The 21,061-nt window shown below is 37.7% G+C and overlaps 1 protein-coding gene across 1 annotated transcript in view; it reads right to left on the bottom strand.

The window, feature by feature from the left end:
• Positions 1-21,061, bottom strand: part of LOC129248860 (cadherin-related tumor suppressor) — a 126,609-nt gene that overhangs the window by 54,420 nt on the left and 51,128 nt on the right. Inside the window, exon 6 of the mRNA XM_054888472.1 lies at positions 15,058-16,156. Coding sequence (XP_054744447.1) covers positions 15,058-16,156 — 1,099 coding nt within the window. The remainder of the gene's footprint in view (positions 1-15,057; positions 16,157-21,061) is intronic.

Genomic DNA, 21,061 nt, shown 5'->3' with positions numbered 1-21,061 from the left:
CCTCTGCTGACGATATTTAATTATGACGAATATTTTTTTCCCTGTGATAAATATTTTGAGTTGTAAAACAAGCAAATGCCCGGCATGCGCTGCTCTGCAGAGTAGTGAATAATTCAATAACAAACTAGCAAATATACAATTTAGAAACCATACATTTTGCATCTTTGCTTTATCTGATTATTCCCGCCTATCCTGTTAGGTAGAGTTTGGCACACAGCGAGCATGCACCACATCGCAAGGTAATTTTTTGAAAAAATCTTCCTTTTGTTTTAAAATTTTTCACAGTAATACAAAATAAATAATACATTTGGTTAATGCAAAGTGCTAGGAAACATTTCTGAGTTTCTTAGGAAAAAAAATGTTACTTCAGTCGGTGGTGTAATTTTTGTTTTGCTGCTGTTTGAAAACAAATTTTATGCTTTTTCCACTAGAAAATCAGAAATACAAAAACAGCTCTAAAATGCTGCTTGCGAGGGATAAAAGAGCATCAATTCTATATCAAATTGTTATTGGTGTTGATGTCTGGACAAACTTGTGCTCGAAGCAGCCCAAATCAAGAAAATTGTATGTCAAATGCTTTTTGGTCTAACAAAATACTCAAGGTGGTCGAATTTGGCATAAGCCCCCGGAATTTGGAGTATTTGGAACTACTCAAGATTTTTTGTAATATTTCAGGAAATTGAACCGTGCTTTTACAAAAAAATGGATAGAATATCAAAAGATGCAACACAGAGTCATTATAAAAAGATTTACTGAGATGGGACCAAGATCAGACTGAGGCCAGAAACGACTGCCAGCGATTTAGAAGTAGTCAGCTGAGTCATTACGGCGGTTTGTTTACGAAAAAACTGAGTTTGTGTTAGTGATATATGAAAAAAAATCAACGCAGTCTGCGCGCAGGTCACTTCGTTGCTATGGAAACAACGATTGATTGGACGAGTGTGTGAAATGAGCGAGCCGAATACCATGGTGAAGAGAATTGTGAAGGTGTGATTAATAACAGAGCGTTAATCGGCTCTGAGCGAATTTGATTGAATCATCTGATTGGCTGACGTAATAGGGGATGTGCTTATAAAAAAATTGAGACTGTTTTGGTGATATCGTCCCCTTAGTATTAAAATAGCCTATACATTTTTTGATGTTTTGAGAAAATGAATTTCAAACTTTTTGTCGAAAGTAGCTCTCACTCAAATCTCGTTATATCTGTAAATATTTATTATTTTTTTACTGACGTTTTGACCCACTTTGTGGAACTAGAATTTGACAAAATTTTGACCACATATAAAATCGACGATGGAGAATCCAAAAATTCAATAAAAAAATAATAGCCTATGAGCACATAGGCTATTGTTATACTAAGGGGACGATATATGAAAAAAATCAGCAGAGTGTCACTTCTTTCCCGCCTGAACAGCGACTGATTGACCGATTGCGTGAATATGTATGACATGATCGTGCAGACTTCGGCTGGCGATAAGATTGTGTTAGTGATATACGAAAAAAAAAAATCAACACAGTCCCCGCTTAAGTTGTTTTATTTCTATCAACGACGAGAACAACGATTGGACGGGTGTGTGAATACATGGGAACTGAATTCGGCTGCTTAATCGCATGTGACGTGGCAGCCGAAGTTCCCCTCACAATTTTCTTGTTCACCATAGCCGATTGCCCAACCTGATAATGAATTATGGTGAAAAGATTTTGAGCGAATTTGCAAGATATGCCGACGTCATTCGTTTTGCGTTTCACTAACCTAAAGCTGAATTTTGTGAAACACAAAACCAATGACGTAGAATCCAAAGTTCCCCTCAACTTGACTATAGCAAAATTAAAAAAAAATAATAATAGTAATAATTGTAAAAGTTGTCACTTTTTGTGTGGAGCCCGTTTCTCCAGAAGTCCCTTGCGGTGATCATCAGAAGTCCTTGGAGATTCATCTAAAATCTATCGGTCAAGAGAAATTTGTTTTATTAATAGATAGTCTTCTTTCGTATTGAAAACTTTGGAGAGGTTGATACAATTTCACTTAAGCCTAACTATAGATAGAAATCTTATTTCTACGTCACAACATGCCTACACGAAAGGGAAATCGGTATAGACAGCTCTACATAACCTTATTTAGACGGCAGAGAGTTCACTGCACAAACAGGAATTTACTTTAGCCGCTTTCCTTGATATTGAAGGGGCGCTTAACAATGTCGAAGGGAGGGCAATTACTGCAGCACTCACTGATCTTGGGATAGAATCGGTCTTGGTAGGCTTCATCGGTGCTCAGGAGATTGGTAAGTAGAGGTACACCGCAAGGTGGAGTCCTCTCACCGTTTTTATGGAACGCAGTTACTTCTGTTAATACTGGAATCGGTGGGCTCTAAGCTGATAGCTTACGCCTAATACAAAATGCTCTAGACATACTTTCTAGGTGGGCAGAAAAGTGTGGTCTAGGAGTCAACCCAGACAAAACACAACTCATATTGATTACTAGGAAACACTGGATCCCTCAGCTAAGTCCAATTATGCTCAAGGGGGAAGCTCTTGAGATTTCGGAAGAAACCAAGTACTTGGCACTAAACATAGATAGGAAACTGACTTGGAAGTCAAACATCTTAGAAAGAGTCAAGAAAGCGAACCTAGCTTTTTATGCCTGTAAGAGAGCTTTAGGTAAGACCTGGGGACTTAAACCTAAGGTTACTTATTGGGTTTACACTGCTGTCGTTAGACCCATTCTTCTATATAGAAATGTTGTCTGGTGGTGTGCTATGCAGAAAAAAAAACTATTCTAATTTATTGAATAAGGTGCAGAGATTAGTGGAATTAGCAATATGTGGCGTCATGAAAACCACGCCATCCATGGCTTTGGACATCATGCCACATCTGCCATCCTTAGATCTCTTCTGCAAATAATCAGCGGCCTACTCCGCTTTAAAACTCAAAACGAGCTCACAATGAAGGACTGCCACACATAGACCCCTTGACACATTGACATAACCATCTTAGACTCCTTCACGGATATAGCCTGTGATTATCACCCTCCCATTCTTTGCTTCGAAAGGAATTTCCTAATGAGAAGCCCTTCTAGACTGGAACGGCTTGAAGAAGATCCAATACCCAACACACCCGTTTAGATCTACACAGACGGATCTAAAATCGACACCTGTGTAGGATCAGTGTTATTTTGCGAAGAGCTTTCTATTAGTGAATCCTTTAAACTACCGGATAACTGTAGCGTTTTTCAAGCGGAAATAAACGCTATTCATGAAGCCTTAAAATAGTTAAAGATAAACAGAATATCATCAACAGATATCTGCATTCTATCGGTAGCCAAGCTGCCCTACGAGCCCTGGACGCATTCCAAACAACATCAAGGAGTGTCTTACGTTGTCGCCAATCTCTAAATGAGATGGCCAAGCAATATCGTATAATCTTATGCTGGGTTCCAGGCCACAGAGATATACCAGGGAACTGTAGGGCAGACCAACTTGCAAGAGAAGGTACCTGTATGCCAGGCATAAGTAATTTTATGGACATACCTCTCGCAACTTGTAAGCTTCTCATTAAGGACGCACTAATCAGTTCTGCAAATCAAAGATGGATTAGCGTAAACACCTGTGAAATTGCTAGGCAAACATGGCCAAGGCTAAATTTACGTCTGTCCAAGAGTATTATAAAACTGAATAGACTTCAAATCAGGACCTTAGTAGGGGCCCTCACAGGACATTGTCTCATAGGAAACCATGCAAAGAGATTTGGCGTTTACACGCATGATTTTTGTCGTAGCTGTAGAAATGAGGAGGAGTTGGAAACAATTCAACACCTCTTTTGCACATGCCCAGCTCTAGTCAGAAGCAGGAACCGATTTTTAAAATCCTACTTCTTAACGAATATAGATAATCTATACACTTTAGGTATCAACAACCTTTTACGCTTTGTCAAAAGCTCAGGATGGTTCAATATGGAGCCGGGAAATGTAGCCCAGCCCCTGCGGCTCACAACGGACCCATTTCGTGGTCTAAGTGGCATCGTTGTCTAATAGATAATCTTGTGCCTGATCGAAGCTTTTTTTCAAGATTAACAATATGGCGGCCTCAGGGAATATTTATCAGATTTTCGAGAAAAAAGCAAATAGCAATTAATTTGTGGCAGCACCGCTGCTCAATTAATTTATGACAGTTCGTCAACACCATAATGTCAACCTTAAAATTCAATGAAAAATTTCTTCTCTCTTCAACCGGCGACGAGGCAACACCATAGCTTGCTAATATTGTTATTTTAAGATTTGTGTATTTTAAATAAAAATGAAATACCATAAATTGTTAAAAAAAATCGACATTTAAAAAACAAAATCCTTCTTTCTTCTTTGAAAACAGTATAAATTTTATTGAAATTTACCAAGCGGTTTTTAAGTTACAGTGATCACCAGTTCAAAAAACATAGTTTTGAGAAAAACGCATTTAAAGTTTCGCTATCTGCTCCGGAGCGCCCAAGCGCCTCTTATTAATTGTTGAATAACTCGCAAGGTATTTGTCGGATTCACTTCAAGTTTTCACACAATATTTTTAAGATATTATACTTTAAGGAAATGTAAAAAAAAAACAATGTTTTGAAAATTCTGGCTACCCTTAACCCCATAAAACTGCATACCCAGAATTTTTCTATGAATGAAATTTTGATAAAAATTTACCGATTTTTCTGGTACTTTGTAAAAAGTTTGAAGGTTTGAATTAATTGGTTTTTGTGATGGCATGCACTAAACTAAAAAAAACAAAATGGAAAAAAAATTTTGAAAAAAAAAGTTTGAAAAAAAAAATTTTAACTTGTCAATTTGTGGCAGACTTTATTCTGACGCTAACCCTTTATTTATTAGTGTTTGTGCATAGTACGATTTTTAGTTGCCAATTTGTTCAAGCAACAAACAAGTTACAACAAATTTTGAACAAAACACTAACATGGTTTAATGCTTGGGGTATACAAATCAATAGCGGCAAAACAATTCATGTAGTTTATTCCAACAAGAAAGTAAGACACAAGAATCTGACAATAAACCACTCACAAATCCCAATAGACACCAAAGCAAAATACCTTGGAATGACTATTGACTCCAAACTTCTCTGGAAAGAACATATTACGATGAAAAGAAATGAGGTAAAAAACAGATTCCGACAACTATATTGGCTACTTGGCAGGCGTTCGAAACTGTCATTGCTGAATAAAATACTTATATACAAAACTGTGATTGTGCCAATCTGGGCATACGGCATAGAAATCTGGGGTACTGCAAGCAAAAGTAACATTAACATTATTCAACGACTACAATCAAAAATACTCAGAACTATAACCAATGCACCTTGGTACTTCCCAAACGAAGACATTCATCGCGATCTCAACATCGAAACAATAGCAGAAATCATCCGCAAACGCAGCACAAATCATATTGTCCGTTTAATGAACCATTCCAATAATGACATGCGACAACTCCCAACAGCAGAAAGGGCAAACTCTAGGCGGCTCAAACGACCAACCCCAACTCAGCTGATAACTAGAATAATTTAAGGGGGGGGGTAACGTTTTTAAATTTTTTTTTGTGCATTTTTTTTTATTTGGTTTTTTAAATGAAGAACCTTTCAAGAATATTCTGTGAAAATTTTAGATGAATCGGAGCAAAACTGACAAAGATACAGCCATGTAAGTGTTGCTACCTACCTGGCTCAACCGCGCGCCATTTGAACTTTAAAGCGTTGTTCCCACAACTTACGTTTTCAAAGTCGGTGCCCCTCATAACTTTGAAACTACTGCACCGATCCTTTTGAAATTTTGAACACTTTTTCTGTAGATGTTTTACAAGGTAACGCCGAAGAGTTTTTTTCGAATTTGTTGATACTTTTGTTTTTACGGTAACTAATTCACCGATTTTTTACGCGAAAATCGTGTTTTTGACTTTAACGTGTTCCCAAAAATCGAAAAATTTTTAATTTCAAAAAACCCTCTCGGCGTTACCCGGAGAAAACGATTATCTAACGAAATAACTTTGGTTTTTTGATTTCAGATGATTTAACACCGAGTTATGAGGGGCACCGCAAAACTATTTTTTTTTGAGATGCGTCCGAATAATTTCTGCCATTGCCGTATTTTTAAATATTTTTGGATGAAAATTTCACAAAATATACTTCAAATGCTATAGTTTTATGTAGTAAAAGATTTGACGAATAAATTTTAACTGTGTCATCAAAAAAAAATCATAAAAATGTGCCTTTTTTTTCCATGAATTAACGTTACCCCCCCCTTAAAGCTATGCACATACCTACACTTGTAAACTCACACAACAACTTAACCCAAATGTAATATTGATAATGATTAATGTTATAAAATCCAAGCTGCAGAAAGAATTACTTAGTGTCATACGACAGGTGTAATTAATAAAGGAGGCAAAAAAAAAAAAAAAAAAAAAAAAAAAAAAAAAAAAAAAAAAAATTGTTCAATGGCTTATTTGCATGAGGCTCTTTCACCATTATTTACAGGACATGGGCAGTCTAAGATCAGTCTAAATGCAATTGGTGCGCTACTTTTCACTCAATGGATGATATGGTGTGTCTGCTCCTTCTTCCACTTACTGAAAACTGACTCAGTTGCAGGTTAAGGTCGACGGAAGATTGAGCTAAACATTTATATACTTAAGAGTAAGTAATAAATTAAGTTTGCATAGGCGCTCAGAGAAGACTATGCAAGTATTGCATTCAGATTGCGTAGAGGTATGACGGTTTGGGGCGCTTATAAAGGGTGGTTAAGTTTCAAGGGCCGGTGTTGATTTTGGATAAAGTACAACTTTTTTAGAAAATTATTGTCATTTCTCTTTAATATGCTAATACTAGTATGGCTCAATTACGTATAGAGCAAAATATTGGCCAAATTGCCGCCGTGGCCTCGGCGGCACACCCCAGAAAACCACGAAATGCAAATAGTTCCCTGGTTAAGTTTTAAGGGCCGGTGTTGATTTTGAATAAAATAAATTTTTTTTAAGAAATTATTATCATTTCTCTTAATTATGATAATATTGATATGGCTCAATTATTTGTTGAACAAGATATGGGCCAAATAGCGCCGCGGCCTCGGCGGCACACCTCCATCCGATGGTCCAAATTTTCGATGACGCTGAGACATAATTGAGGTTTTATGCCGTTAATGTGCTGAATTATCTCATCCTTTAGCTCTTGAATTGTTGCTGGATTATCGACGTATACCTTTTCTTTCAAATAACCCCAAAGAAAGAAGTCCAACGGTGTGGTTGATGTTTAGGTGCGGTTCACATTCAACATCGGCCCTTGAAATTTAACCACTCTTTACAATAACCCTGGATATGTATAGTTTTTTTTCATATTCAGAATACCGACGCAAGTTACATGAAACAATTTTCAACTACAGCATTGCATATGAGCTGCCTCCCGTATGCGTGGAAATGGAGCTATTTTTATGAGCACTCAAAGTTAGTTTAATTTTGATCTTGTTTGTTTCAAAGACACAGTAAAAGTTGCCATTGCAATATTTTTGTATTGCAATAATAAATAAGTGGAATTGCCATTGAAATCTCATGAATAATCAAAAGTAAGCAGTCATAAATCGAACTTCATAACAAAAGACTAAAAAGAAGAAAACAAAAAAAGCAGAACAAAATAAAGCCACCAAAGTCACAGACTTTCCCACTAAAACTTGAGTAGGAAATTCTTTAGTTTATATATTCACATGGACATGTGTATGCATGTATGTAAGTATATGTGTGTTCCTAAGCATTTGACTGCCCGCTTATTTATCTACTTAAGCAGATAGTCTCCGCCATGCATGTAAATACATATGCACATACATATGTAGGCCTGTGTGTATTGATGTATTGCTCAGCGACCAGTACTCGTCGTATTCCCAATTGCGCCGCAGCTAAGACATCGATCAGCAACAGTAGCAGCAGCAAAGCGAGTAACGAGTGAAAAACAGCAGCACTAACAATAGAGATACCCAATGCAAAGACAATACAACAGCACGTGTACAAACACACACACACACATGCATGAATACATACAAACACACATACACACATGCAAGCACATATATGCATACATCTGCAAGAAGTTCAAGTAAAAGGAGTAGCGTGCAGCGCAAAAAAAAAGAAAAAAAGAATAAAAATACAAAAACAAAAACAAATGCATTGCAGCATTGCAGCAGAAAAAGCGCAAAATTGCTCAAAATGTTGTCAACGCCATGAACCGAGCTGCCAATTGTTGCTAACATCGCGTTTAACAGCTACGCTTAGTTAGAACCAGCAGCTTGCCACAACTACATACATATGTTGTGAAAGCCTTGTTTTTGTTATTGTTGCAACACGTCATCGTCATCATTAGCCGTTCGGAACAGCGATTACCGCTGCTGATGTTGCTGCTGCTGCTGCTGCCGTTGCTGTTATTGCTGTTGCTGCGTGGCGCAATCACCAATTGTTGCAAAGAAGTTTCTATGTTTTACTGTATGTGTACGCGTGTGTGTGTGTACTGCTTGCCATAGATGCGTGTTAGTTGCCAATGTCAAATGCCGGCGGTTGGTTGCTACAACAGCAACTATTTGGCTGCAATTGCTTGTTCTATTGCTGTCTGGTGCTGCTGCGGGCTACAACAACAACAACTTACAAGTGTGTACATGTTTGTAGTTGTATGCACACCATGATAACTACTTGCCCTCACGCGTGATCTTCTGGTAATATGTTGTTCAAACAACAATTCAAAGACGCCTAACAGCAATAAGTGTTGAGTGAAAATGGCAGCATCGGCATTGAACATTGCAATAGCACAAAAACAAAAAAAAGGGAGAAAATAAAACAATAATAATTGTATTAATAACAATTGCAACAACAATGAATTCAAATACGTACGTAAGTAGAGTAAAACCAGAAATAGAGCATTAATGCTAGTGTGGTGAGTATTTCTGCGCTTACTCAACGCGGTACGAGTGTTAGAAGAGAAATGTTGTTGGTAGACGAGACTTTAGTTTGAACTTCCCGCAAAGGTTTTGCCGGTTGTTTCAATGCATAAATGTTCGAAAATACACTTCACACAAAAATTAAGGGAGCAGTAAAATTTTCTAAATTTTTTAGTGATTTTTGAAAAGCTGTATCTCGGTGAAAAATGGGTGCACGGAGTTCCGACAAAAATCATTTAGAAGCTTTAAACTTCTAGTTCAAAGATCTTTAAGCAAAATTTTCTTTTATTTAACGATTATTTTGTAATCGTCAGTTAAAGGGCGACACAAAAATTTTCGAAATGTTTTCCTTTTTTTTTGATTGCACGGGCTTGGACAAATTTGTCCGACTAAAACTAGCCATAAAGTCAACTAGCTTGATTATTTAGTTTCGATTTGCTTTTTTTTGAATTTTCGGTACGATCATTTCTCTCTGAGATAACCGCAAAGTGGAATAAATTTCCTATAAGATCCTAATTTAATTTTTTGAGAAAAAAATTTTTTTTACCCTTAACGTTGGTTTGAAGTGAACACAGAAAAACGCCTTTTTACGGGTTTTCAGAAAATTTATCGCTCACTTACAAATATTAATGCGGGAACTCATGTTTTCAGGTATTTTTACAGTTTAATATTCCACTAATAACCCTGTAAATTTTTAAGTCGATCCATCAGCCGTTTTTCCCGGACCGATTGATCAAAATTTTACAAAAGGATTATAGGAACAACGGCATTGATTTTAAGCATTGGATAAACATTATTACATAGAATTGAAAAAACATTTTTTTTCAACTTTTTTCGCATTTTCGCATTAATATCTTATTAAATTAAAAAAAAAAAAAATTCAGATTTTTTAAGAGAATCTATAGATCTTAAAACTAGAAGCTTAAAGCTGGCGACTACTTTTGCCCATCTTTCTGGTACATCTCGTATTTTTTGATGTCTTCATATGAATGGAACTGCTGGTCAGCTAGACCATGTGCCATCGCTCGGAGCAGGTAATAATCCGACGGCGCAATATCTGGAGAATATGGCGGGTAGAGTAGGATTTCCCATTTTAATGTTTCCAGGTAGGTTTTAACGGGTTTGGCAACATGACATCGAGCGTTGTAATGTCCTTTTTCATGCCTTACGCTTGTTTTAAACAGTTCATAATAAATAACATCAACTTGGTCCCCACCAAATACATAGCATAACCTTCGCAGCGTGAATATTCGGCCGAGGCGACGACGTAGAAGCACGACCGGGCAGTTCCCCTGACTACTTTTTCTTTGAATTGCAGTAATGAATTCATTTTTCATGAACCGTCACGATGCGATGAAGAAAACCCTTCCTTTTTATGCCTTTTTTGCCACTGGAGCAGTTGTTCATAGGCGAAAAAACGACGTTCAATATCCCTTGGTTTTAACTCATAAGGAACTCAAGTCCCCTGTTTCTGAATCATTCCCAAAGCATGCAATCGCTTGGAAACGGATTGGCGGGTAACTCCTTATACTAAAATAAGCTCTTCTTGCGTTTGACACGGATCCTCATTGCGCAATGCCTCCAATTCAGTGTCTGCGAAGGTTTTTAGCCTTCCTTCACGTGGACGGTCGTCAACACTTAAATCACCGCCTTAGAAGTGACGAAACCAATCTCGGCACGTTGTTTCACTTAAAGCAGCATCTCCATAAATTTTGTGTGGCGCTCGATGCGCTCCAGTCGCGGTTTTTTTCGAATGAAAGAGGAAAATCAACACTTCCCACAAATTGCGATTATTCGGCACAAAATCAGACATTTTCACAAAACCAAAAGTAACTGATACCAAAAGGAAATCACGAATGTGTCGTAGCAGTTTGTTTATCATATGTCTAAGCTGGGTTTATGACGTTTAGGTTATGTTAGAATCGACTAGCACACACTGCTGACGGCATCTATTGACAAACAGCGGGAACTTATATTAGTTCCACACCTAACAAAAAATTTTGATTGGGAAAAATATATTGTTTTTTTTTATAAAAAATGCCTAGGAATTATTTTTTTTTAATTTAATTTTGCAAAAATTTAATAATTTTGAAGTTTACTCAATGTTGAAAATTTTGGTATATAGTTTTTTCAACTGAATTGGCTGCGATTTTTATTAACATTTTCATAAACTTTTTTCTTCTTAGAATATAACACACTTTTCACAAAAATGTGTGAGAAAAATGAATACATTATAAAAATTTTTTTTTTTTTTAATTTCTTTTATAAAAAATTTTTTATAAAATTTAAGTAATTTAAAAAAAAATTTTATGTAAAAAAGTTAAAAAAAAAATTTTTCAACTGACGTCGCTTCAATTCTTATTAACATTTGCATGAACTGTTTTTTCTTTTTAGAATAAAACACACTTTTCACAAAAATAAATGCATTATAAAAAATTTTAGGTAAAATAAATTAAAAGTTTTTTTTTTATATAATGTTTGTTTTTTTAAATAAATATATTTTTAGTTTTAACTTTGAAAAAATTAATAATAATTTTGAAATTTATTGAATGCTTAATATTTTGGTAATAGTTTTCTCAACTAAACATTATTATTCACATTTTTATGAAGTGTTTTTTTCTTTACTTTCTTAAAATATTTGTGAAAAAAATAAATATATTATATTATAAAATGCAAAAAAAATTTATTAAAAAAAAATTTACATAAAAGAATTTTATATGAAAAAACCGTGTTTTGGGAAAATATATTTTTCTATTCAACATTTAAACACAACATGGAAACACCTTTTTTAAATTTTGAAAAAATTTAGAAATTTATTCATTGCTTAAAATTTTGGTGTAGAGTTTTTTCAACTGAAATGTCTTGAATTCGTTTTAATATTTTGATAAATTATTTTTGTTTTAGCATAAAACACATTTTCTACAAAAATTGTGTGGAAAAAAAGAAATATATTATAAAAAAATTGTTCATACAAAAATTAAAAAAAGTTTTTTTTTGTGGAAATATATTTTTTTATTGACAATTTGTGAGAAACTTTTATTTTTTATTTTGATTTTTTTTTTTTTTGGGTTACTCAATTCACAAATTGATTTTTTAGATTGGTATACACAAACCTTTTTTGAAAAAAAATTATAGATTTTGTTTTCGAATAAAACACATTTTCTAAAAAAATGTTTAAAAAACTAAATATATTATAAAAAAATTTTATATATATTAAAAAAATTTAAAAAAGGTTTTAATTGAGAAAATTTATTTGACAATTGACAATTTGTGCGAAACTTTTATTGTGTATTTTGAAAATTTTTGTTTTGAAATTTAATCAATTCATAAATTAATTTTTTAGATTGCTATAAAGAAGTTTTTTTTGTTTCCTCAAAATTTTTGAGCAAATGGTTTTCTGTATTTTTTATTTTTTTTCAATTTCGACCTTCAACTTTCTTCACATTTATTTTATTAGCAGCTTAGACTGTGCTCAGTAATCTCTGCAAGTTTCGTAATGAGGTCCCCATAAGTTTTCTATGTAAAGGGTGACAAGATTAAAAGTACTTTTTCCAATATGGGTTTATTGCCAGATCACGCGTGATTACTGTAAAATTAAGTACATAATTTTTTTCCGTATTCATTGACATTTCACTTACGCCTCAACAGCGTTTACAAATCGTATTACGAAAATCATCGCTCTGTGAAAATTGTTCAACGCGCGCACAGGCCACCTTATGGTGTACATAACCGTTCAGCGATGATGCCCATTCTTGGTTTAATGGGTACGTCAATAAGACAAATTGCCATATTTGGACTGAAGAGAAACCCGAAGAAATTGAAGAACAGCCATTAAATCCATTGAAAATAATCGTTTGGTGCAGCCTATGGGCTGAAGGAATTAGCGGCCCACATTTCGTTAAAGACGAGGCTGGCGCCAATGTAACAGTGAATGGCGAATGCCATTGCGCCACGATAAACGAACTTTTGATACCGGATTGCCGATGATCTCCACAATATTTGGTGTCAAAATATTTGGTTCATACAGCCCGTGAATTAATGGATTTACTGCGTCATCATTTCGGTGAGCAATTCATCGCTCGTCTCGGACCAGTGGATTGCCCACCAAGATCGTGTGATGTCACACTTTTGGATTTCTATTTGTGGGGGTATGTAAAGCCTAAATGCTTTGTGAGTAAACCAGCTTCGTTTGAAGCACTCGAAGCCAATATTAATAAATTTATTCAGGAGATACCAACCGAACTCCTCCAGCGAGTCATTCAAAATTGGTATTTACGGATGGTCGAATTACGGTGCAGTTGCGACCAAGCGTATTATCTTGAAAAATAAATGTCATGAGGGTCACAAAAATAATAAAGATTTCCCAATCGATTTGACTTTTCGTCATTTTATTTCAATTTAAAATCCGATACCTCTGAATTGATCACCCTTTATCTATATATTGATCCTTTTATCAATCTATCTACATATCCATCTATCTATCACTCTGTATTTTTTTAAGCAGGGTTCAAGCAATGACTAAATCATCTTTCGTTCAGACAAATCATTCTTCCTATTGAAGAATAGCTGAGAATTTTCAAAAAGTTTAGAGAGCTAAAAGCGAATGCTGTATTGTCTGAAGAAGATTAGTCGGATATAGGCATGCGAGTAATTTAGTGCGATAACGGTACATATATAGATGTATTACAATTCATTTGATATCAGAACACAGCATAACTAAAGCTGTTACTCCGATTACAATCTCGCATTAGACTTGGAGACTTAGAAATGGAGTTAGAAATGAAAGCGCGAGCAAGAAAAGCCATACAACGTCAAGTTTACCCTTCAGATTTACAATACCTCAGTTGGTATGTGAAACAAAATATGTGTGAAAGTATGTATGTACGCATGTGTGAATATGTACATGGCTATTAGCTAACTTTTGATGCAACAGAATATAATCGCTGTGATTGTTATGGCTGCGTATACATATAACCCGCAGATGCAGAAAAATGAAAAGGAGCAGAAAATGAGGAAGAAGGCGGAGGGGCGGAAGATGTAGTCGCAGCAGCAGCAAAAGAATCATGAGTGTAATATTAACAAATTACTGTAATTATCAGAATGTATTTTCTTTAGGGGCACAATAACGAAACCACAACAACATGAAATGGAGGAGAACAACAAAAACAAAAACTACAACAAAAGTTTGGATAATGAATGAAACTGAGACACAGCCGAGTGTGAGTGAGCTGCCCAGAAAGAAAGGTGCAGCTGAGGCGGAAGATGCCACAGCCATCGCTCACACAAACATACGCACACAAATCCATATCTACATGCACGCGGCAAAAATTCAAGTTGGTTTTTGCTGTTGTTGTTTGTGCACAGGTCCATCTAGGGCGTTTGCAAGGCAACCTGACCAACAACAGCTATTTAAGCGCAAATGTGCAGTGAAGGTGCTGTCACGGCTGTTGTTGCTGCCAGTGCGGAGCAACACCCCTTTTCCCGTTTTGTAACGTACACTGCAGGTATTTAGATGGGTATATTTAAATTCAGTTGCAAACACATGTTCTTGCAACATGCCGTAATTCGCTCGAAAAAGATGGCATATTTTGCATATACGATGGCTGCGCTTGACCAGCCAGCCCCAACCGGCAACCAGCAACTGGCTGTAGTAACCGCAATAGCAACACCACCTCAGCTTCAGCTTCAGCTTGACCGAAAAAAACCAGCGCGTAGTTGATATGATCATTTGGCCATAACCTGTACACTCGCATGTGATGATCGCGCACACCGAGCACTGCGCCCAACGCTCATGCATATGAATGCGCGCGCGCACACACAATCAACTGGGAATGCCCAGAAGCACTTTGTGTATGTAGCTGCCCGCCCGCTCGCCGTTTCACTTCAGCTCTTCTGCTTTCTAACTCACTCTGGTGGCTGGTGGTGCTGCAGCTCAAATTCCAAAACATTAAGATTATCTTTCGCGCACTCAGTTTGCGTACGCCACTTCGTCGCCTCACCCGCCGGCAGCCTAGCATTCGCTTGGCACAGCAATCGTGCTTGTTTTTGTCAGTTAAAATATTCATAAACATATTTTTCATATTTTCATATTTTATGCTTGGCACTCACCTGTATCCATAGCAACCAGCGTCAGCGTGTACTCGGCCCTCGCCTCACGATCCAACGCCCGCAGCAATGATATTTCCCCTGTCGATGCATTTATGCGAAATAGATCTGTATCGCCCTCCTTTAGAAAGTAGCGCACTTGCGAATTAAATGGCGGCGTATCGGCATCGTAGGCCTCCACTGTCAGCACATACCCGCCGTTAGGCGGTATTATATTCTCCATTACGTAGGCCAGGTAGGGGGAGTGCAGGAATGTGGGTGGATTGTCATTGATGTCCATGATGATGATCGTCAATTCGGCGGTGTCGTAGCGCGTCTCACGCTGCTCCACAGCATGCTTGGCCGCACCAGCGCCCGCACCGCCAACTCCAACAACACCACTGCTGCCGCCGCCAACGCCACCACCGCCCGCTCCATTCGTAGTGCCCGCTTTGCCCACCTGCAGTTGTGTTGCTGCGGCCACCACATCGGCGGCACAATCTTCGGCGCGCACTGTTAGCACATAACGAGGTTTGCGCTCGTAATTCAAATTTTTCGCTACGCGCACCATACCCAAATCTTCGCTTATGCTAAAGTCGCGATTATCATCGCCAGCGGCAATTGAGAAGCGCACACGTCCGTTGGCGCCCTCATCAATATCGGTCGCGGCCACTTGCAATACCATTGCGCCAATGCTGGCATTTTCCGGTACCGATGCTGAGTACTGTTTGGGATCGAAGACAGGGCTGTTGTCATTCTCGTCCAATATGCGCACGGTGATTTGGGTTTGTGTGGATTGTGATGGTTCGCCGCGGTCGCGTGCGGTCACATTGAGCAAGTAGCTCGCACGCAATTCGCGATCTAAGCGGTCGGCGACGCGCAGCAGCCCGTCCACAGAGCCCAGTGTGAAGGGAAGGTTCTCCTCGTCATCGTAGTCGGAGTTGGTGGTATTGTCTCTGCCCTCGAGTAAGTATTCGATGTAGCCGTTTCGACCCTCATCGCGATCCGTAGCCTTGACGACCATAACAACAGTGTTGGGTGCAATATTTTCAAGCACGGAGGTCTCATTCGGTGAAGTGAAGCTAGGCGCTTCATCGTTGACGTCCTTCAAGGTGATTGTGACCTGAGAGGTAGGGGGAGATAGAGACGGGTTAGAAATAATTTATTTACTTAGTAGCGATTATTGGAGGTAAATTCGAGCAATTCGAAACTTTAAGCTAACTATACTAAAATTTTGCTTCAGCGTCTCTTTAGAACAAAAGAAGCAAATATTTGAAAGAATAAGCAGATTCGCTGATGCAATAAAGGGGATGACAACGTTTTGTTTAAAAGACAGGACGGTCACCGTCCATGCTGCTTTATTGCCGTCCGAACAACTGCTGATAGGATATGTGAGAAATGAGGAGGCACAATTCTGCTGTCAAAACCTCTATAATATAACAGTCGAAGTTACTCTCACAATTTAGCGTTGGATGATCAAATCTTGTAATTTATTATATTGCTGTTGTTGGAGGTTCGGTACGGTGTGGTCAATGATCGTCAACGTCTATATCATCTAAGGGTAGATACAGGAAACGGACTGTTTCGACGGGTTGGGACCAAACGGAGAGCGATGTTGCTTGAGTGAGTTTAGGACGCATGTTGCCTGCTGATCCTCTGCATGTTAGCAATTAAGATTTCCAAGCTTTCATTCGCAAGCTTGTAGGTGCTTGAACAACAATAGATATATTTTTTCTCCAATCCTATGATTCCCAAATATTCGATCTAAATTTATTAACCCGCTTTTTTGCTTGCAAGAGATTTGAAATGGACTGAAATTCTTTGTGCACTAAATTTGTCGTTTGATGGGAGAAACTCCGGGCAGATCTAAGCAGGGAGCGCTGGGGACTAAGGTACAAAAAGATGGTGAAAAGACCCAGCCAAGATACCTACACCGCAGCTAAGCTCGAGCGCGATGGTTTACATCGTAAAGTATCTCCTTTCAAGTTACGAAATGAGACAAAGCATTGAGTGTCAAATAAATGTGACAAAAGAGCCTCCACTATTCACCAGCGAGGAGCTACAGTCCGCTGCGAGTAAATTTCAAAACAACATGGCACCAGAACGAGATGGCACAGAAGTGCGACTGGAAATCAACGCCTGTCTAAGAGAAGGAATTTTCCCAGAAATCTGGAAAAAACAGCAGCTCGAGTTAATGAGCAAGGGGACAGGCAACCCGAACCTTCCATCAGCATATCGGCCATTATGCATGCTTGACCCAGGTGGTAAGCTCCTTGAAAGACTGATCACGCCTCAACTGGACGGAGCCATGGATACCGCCGGAAGACTGTTAGCAAGGCAGGAGCAGCCCAATCATCAATTCTTGGTCCCGACTTGTGGAGCATCAGCTACGATGAGATATTCAATATACAGGTAGAAAGACAGCTCTGGAAGTTATGCTTGCCTACCATCAAGTAACAGGGCCAGCTGTTCAAGTTATAAGCGATAGATAGATGTACTAACCTTTGAGAGAAAAAGTTGTGGGCATTAAAGAATGCGAAGATGGAAGAATGAGTTAACAAACCTGCAGCGCGCGAAATAAAAGACGCAACGCTAAGCCTATGGCAATACCGCTCGAGAAACGAAACACGTTCCAGATGGACGGCCAGGCTAATGAAAGACAACGCGACATGGTACAGCAAAAACTCTAGTTTTATACAACCCAAATGCTTTCAGGGCACGAGAATTTCCAGAAATACCTGTTCAATATAGGGAAATGCGAGTATCTTACATACATATACGGGGATGCCGCCGAAGATGACGCTGAACACGCCGAAGATGACAACAAGAACGTCGAACATTGGAGAAGGCAGTCGGTCACATAACCACGGAAAATGTAAACGGAAAGGTGATAAGCAGCGAGGAAAACTGGCAATTATTAGTGGTACCGCAGGCTTGGACGCATGCAGACAATCGAAGACCTTGTAATGAGGAAAATGGAACTCTGAAGCAATGCCAAAGCGGTTCCGAAAGATGGCGAGTTTTTTAGACTGCGGACAAACCGTTACTGCGCCGGCACCTTTGATGATGCATTACGCAATTTAAACCCTTTTATCCGCAAAATTATAATATAAATTTTGACACAATTCTTGGAATTTTCTTGGAATTAAAAGCAATTCCTTTGTCAAAAGGAGTTTGCGTAAAAACAAAAAATTAAGTGCATTTTCGGACTCTTCTCGAAAATTGGTATTTTTTTATTTCTGTTAAAAGTTCGATTTTGAAAAGTAATTTAGTTTTATCATTATTACCGTTTTCTACGAACATTTATTGCTTTATTAATTTTGCGAAATCTTTTTTCCCTTGTTAATACTCCCGCATAAAAAAGGAAAATGTGCAAAGAATTTTTAATTTCAATCAATTTTTGTTGTTACACGCTTCGCTTGGTGTTCTTTTATGAAAGCGCAAAATATTGTTTTATAAATTGGCACAATTAATTTTGTTTAAAAATAATGTTGCTGGTGCGGGGCTGCCTGCAAATTCTTATAAAGTAGTCCTGCTGCGAACGTCAGATCTTGGCTATGGATTAAATTGCATGGCAGCTGAACTTTTCTGGCACAACAACTGCACGCGTTGCAAGCAAAATAAAGTAAAAAAAATCAAAAAAAAAATAATAATAATGGAAGAAGAACGAAATACGATTTATTTAAGTCTTGTTCACGCAGATGCGTTTCAGTGATATATGAAAAGAATGTAAAGAATAGCCAGGAAGTGCCAGTTAACGCCATTGTCGGGTAAGTGACCCATATAAAACACAGCAAAAAAAGTTGCTGCAACCAAAATGCAAAAAGAAGTTTTAAAATTTTCATACCAAGATGACGAAAAAACTTATCCGTTTACAAGGATCACAACCAATGTATAATTTGAACGAAATATATCAAATTCTATTTAAAAAGTTTCTAATGCCAACCCACCAGCTTTTGAAGCCAAGCCGTTTTTCTCCTCACCAATATATATATATAATTGGCGCGTACACCCTTTTTGGGTGTTTGGCCGAGCTCCTCCTCCTGTTTGTGGTGTGCGTCTTGATGTTGTTCCACAAATGGAGGAACCTACAGTTTCAAGCCGACTCGATATTTTTATGAGGAGCTTTTCTATGGCAGAAATACACTCGGAGGTGTGTCATTGCTTGCCGAGAGGCGACCGCTATTAGAAAAATGTTTTTCCTAATTTTGGTGTTTCACCGAGATTCGAACCAACGTTCTCTCTGTGAGTCCGAATGGTAATCACGCACCAACCCATTCGGTTACGGCGGCCGCTATAGTTGCGCAAATTATTGCAAAGTTTTGACTATTTATTTATTTTAATTTAATTTTTTTTTTTTTACTTTTTGTGAGAAATATAGTTTAAACTACTACAAAAACCATATAACTAAAGTTTTTGATGCGCTTCGAAGTTTGTATCAAATTCGAAAAAAATTAAAAAAAAATTCATTTAAACTTCAAACTTTTTAAGGGGGGGGGGGGGGGAGGGGGGGGGTATAGGGTCACAAAATCGAAATTTTTTTCTTCACTCATCTTATAGTAAATCATTTCAAGAATGTTGTGTCAAAATTTTAAGTGGATCGGAGCAGAACTCTCAAAGTTATAGCCTTTGTAGGCACTCTACCTCGAATGCGGAGCATCGATAGATGCTTGGCAATTCCCAAGGGCTCGGCTATCGGCGTCATTTTTTCAAACGCGTTTTTCCCGAAACGACTTCTTAAAAGTCGGTGCCAATCACAACTCCGAAACTATTCAACCGATTCTTTTGGCACACGTTTTCTAAATCAAAAATACCTCCCCCCCACTGTTTTTTTTAATTTTTTTTTTTTTTAAGTTGTTTTTCACTTACAAATATGGCGAAATTTTTTGCCACAAATGCTCGTTTTACGTTTTTTTGCCACCAAAACTACAAAAATGAAAAAAAAAAAAATTTATTAATGGGGGGGGGGGGGAGGGGGGGGGGGGAGCATTACGTCATACTTTAACTGAAAAATTCGACTTTTTTAATATAATATAGTTTCAGATGATTCTACGACGAATGCCGATTGGCACCGCAGAGCACCTCTCGAAAAACATATCTCCAAAAAAACTCTGTCATGGGCTTATTTGTCAATATTTTATTATTAATATTTTTTAAAAACTTATTGAAAAGATGTACAATAACATGCAACTGATTTTATTAAAGTATCTTAAGCCATATTTCTGTAAAAAATTCAAAAAAAGTGCTTTTTTTTAGCGCTAAACCCTACCACCCCCTTAATCAGAATTTCTAGAAAAATTTTGAGTACGCTGTTTTTTACCCCATTGAATTTTGGTGTAACATTGTGACAGTTTGGAGTAGCTCAAAAACTGCGTTGATTTTTGGTATTTTTTGTTTTTTGCTGACGTTTCAATGTATTTTCTTGCACATAACGCAGTTCGAAGCTTTTCTTATGGGCTTCTGCCTAAAAGACCGCCAAGAAAAATAAAATTGACAAAAATCAACGCGAACCAGTTCACTTCATTTTTTAAACCACTTTAATCTTGCACTTTATTATACCAAATTTCAATGCGCTATGAAACTGCGTATCCAGAAATTTTCGGTTTGAGTCGATACTGCGATTATATCCTCATTACGATTAGCACAAGCAAAGCCTCAGCTATCAACAATAAGCATAGAAACCATCTACGGATCTTTTGCTTTATTAAGCCGAGGAAAAAGTTGGAATAGCTATGATACAAAAGTTTGGCGAACACATCTCGGGAGTTGTAGAGTATTTGAACGCGATACAGCATTCAGGGAAAACAAATGAGAAGAGCGAAACTCACTGAGGCTGTACGAAACGTAAAAATGCTTCTCTCAGTACTACCAACAGGGCACAGAACGATTGTTCACTATGCTGCCAAGTCCGATATATGAGGGTTGTTTGAAGAGTCCGCGCAAAGTCAGACAGATGGCGCTACTAGCGCGTATCGAGTTTGCGTTTAGTTAGTAGCATCTCACACACCAAGTTTCACCCAGATCGCTT

The sequence above is a fragment of the Anastrepha obliqua genome, chromosome 5 (genome assembly GCF_027943255.1).
Source record: "Anastrepha obliqua isolate idAnaObli1 chromosome 5, idAnaObli1_1.0, whole genome shotgun sequence".
NCBI classification, from domain to species: Eukaryota; Metazoa; Arthropoda; class Insecta; order Diptera; family Tephritidae; genus Anastrepha; species Anastrepha obliqua.
The sequence above is the reverse complement of the archived record's forward strand: the minus strand, read 5'-3'. Positions and strand labels throughout refer to the sequence as shown.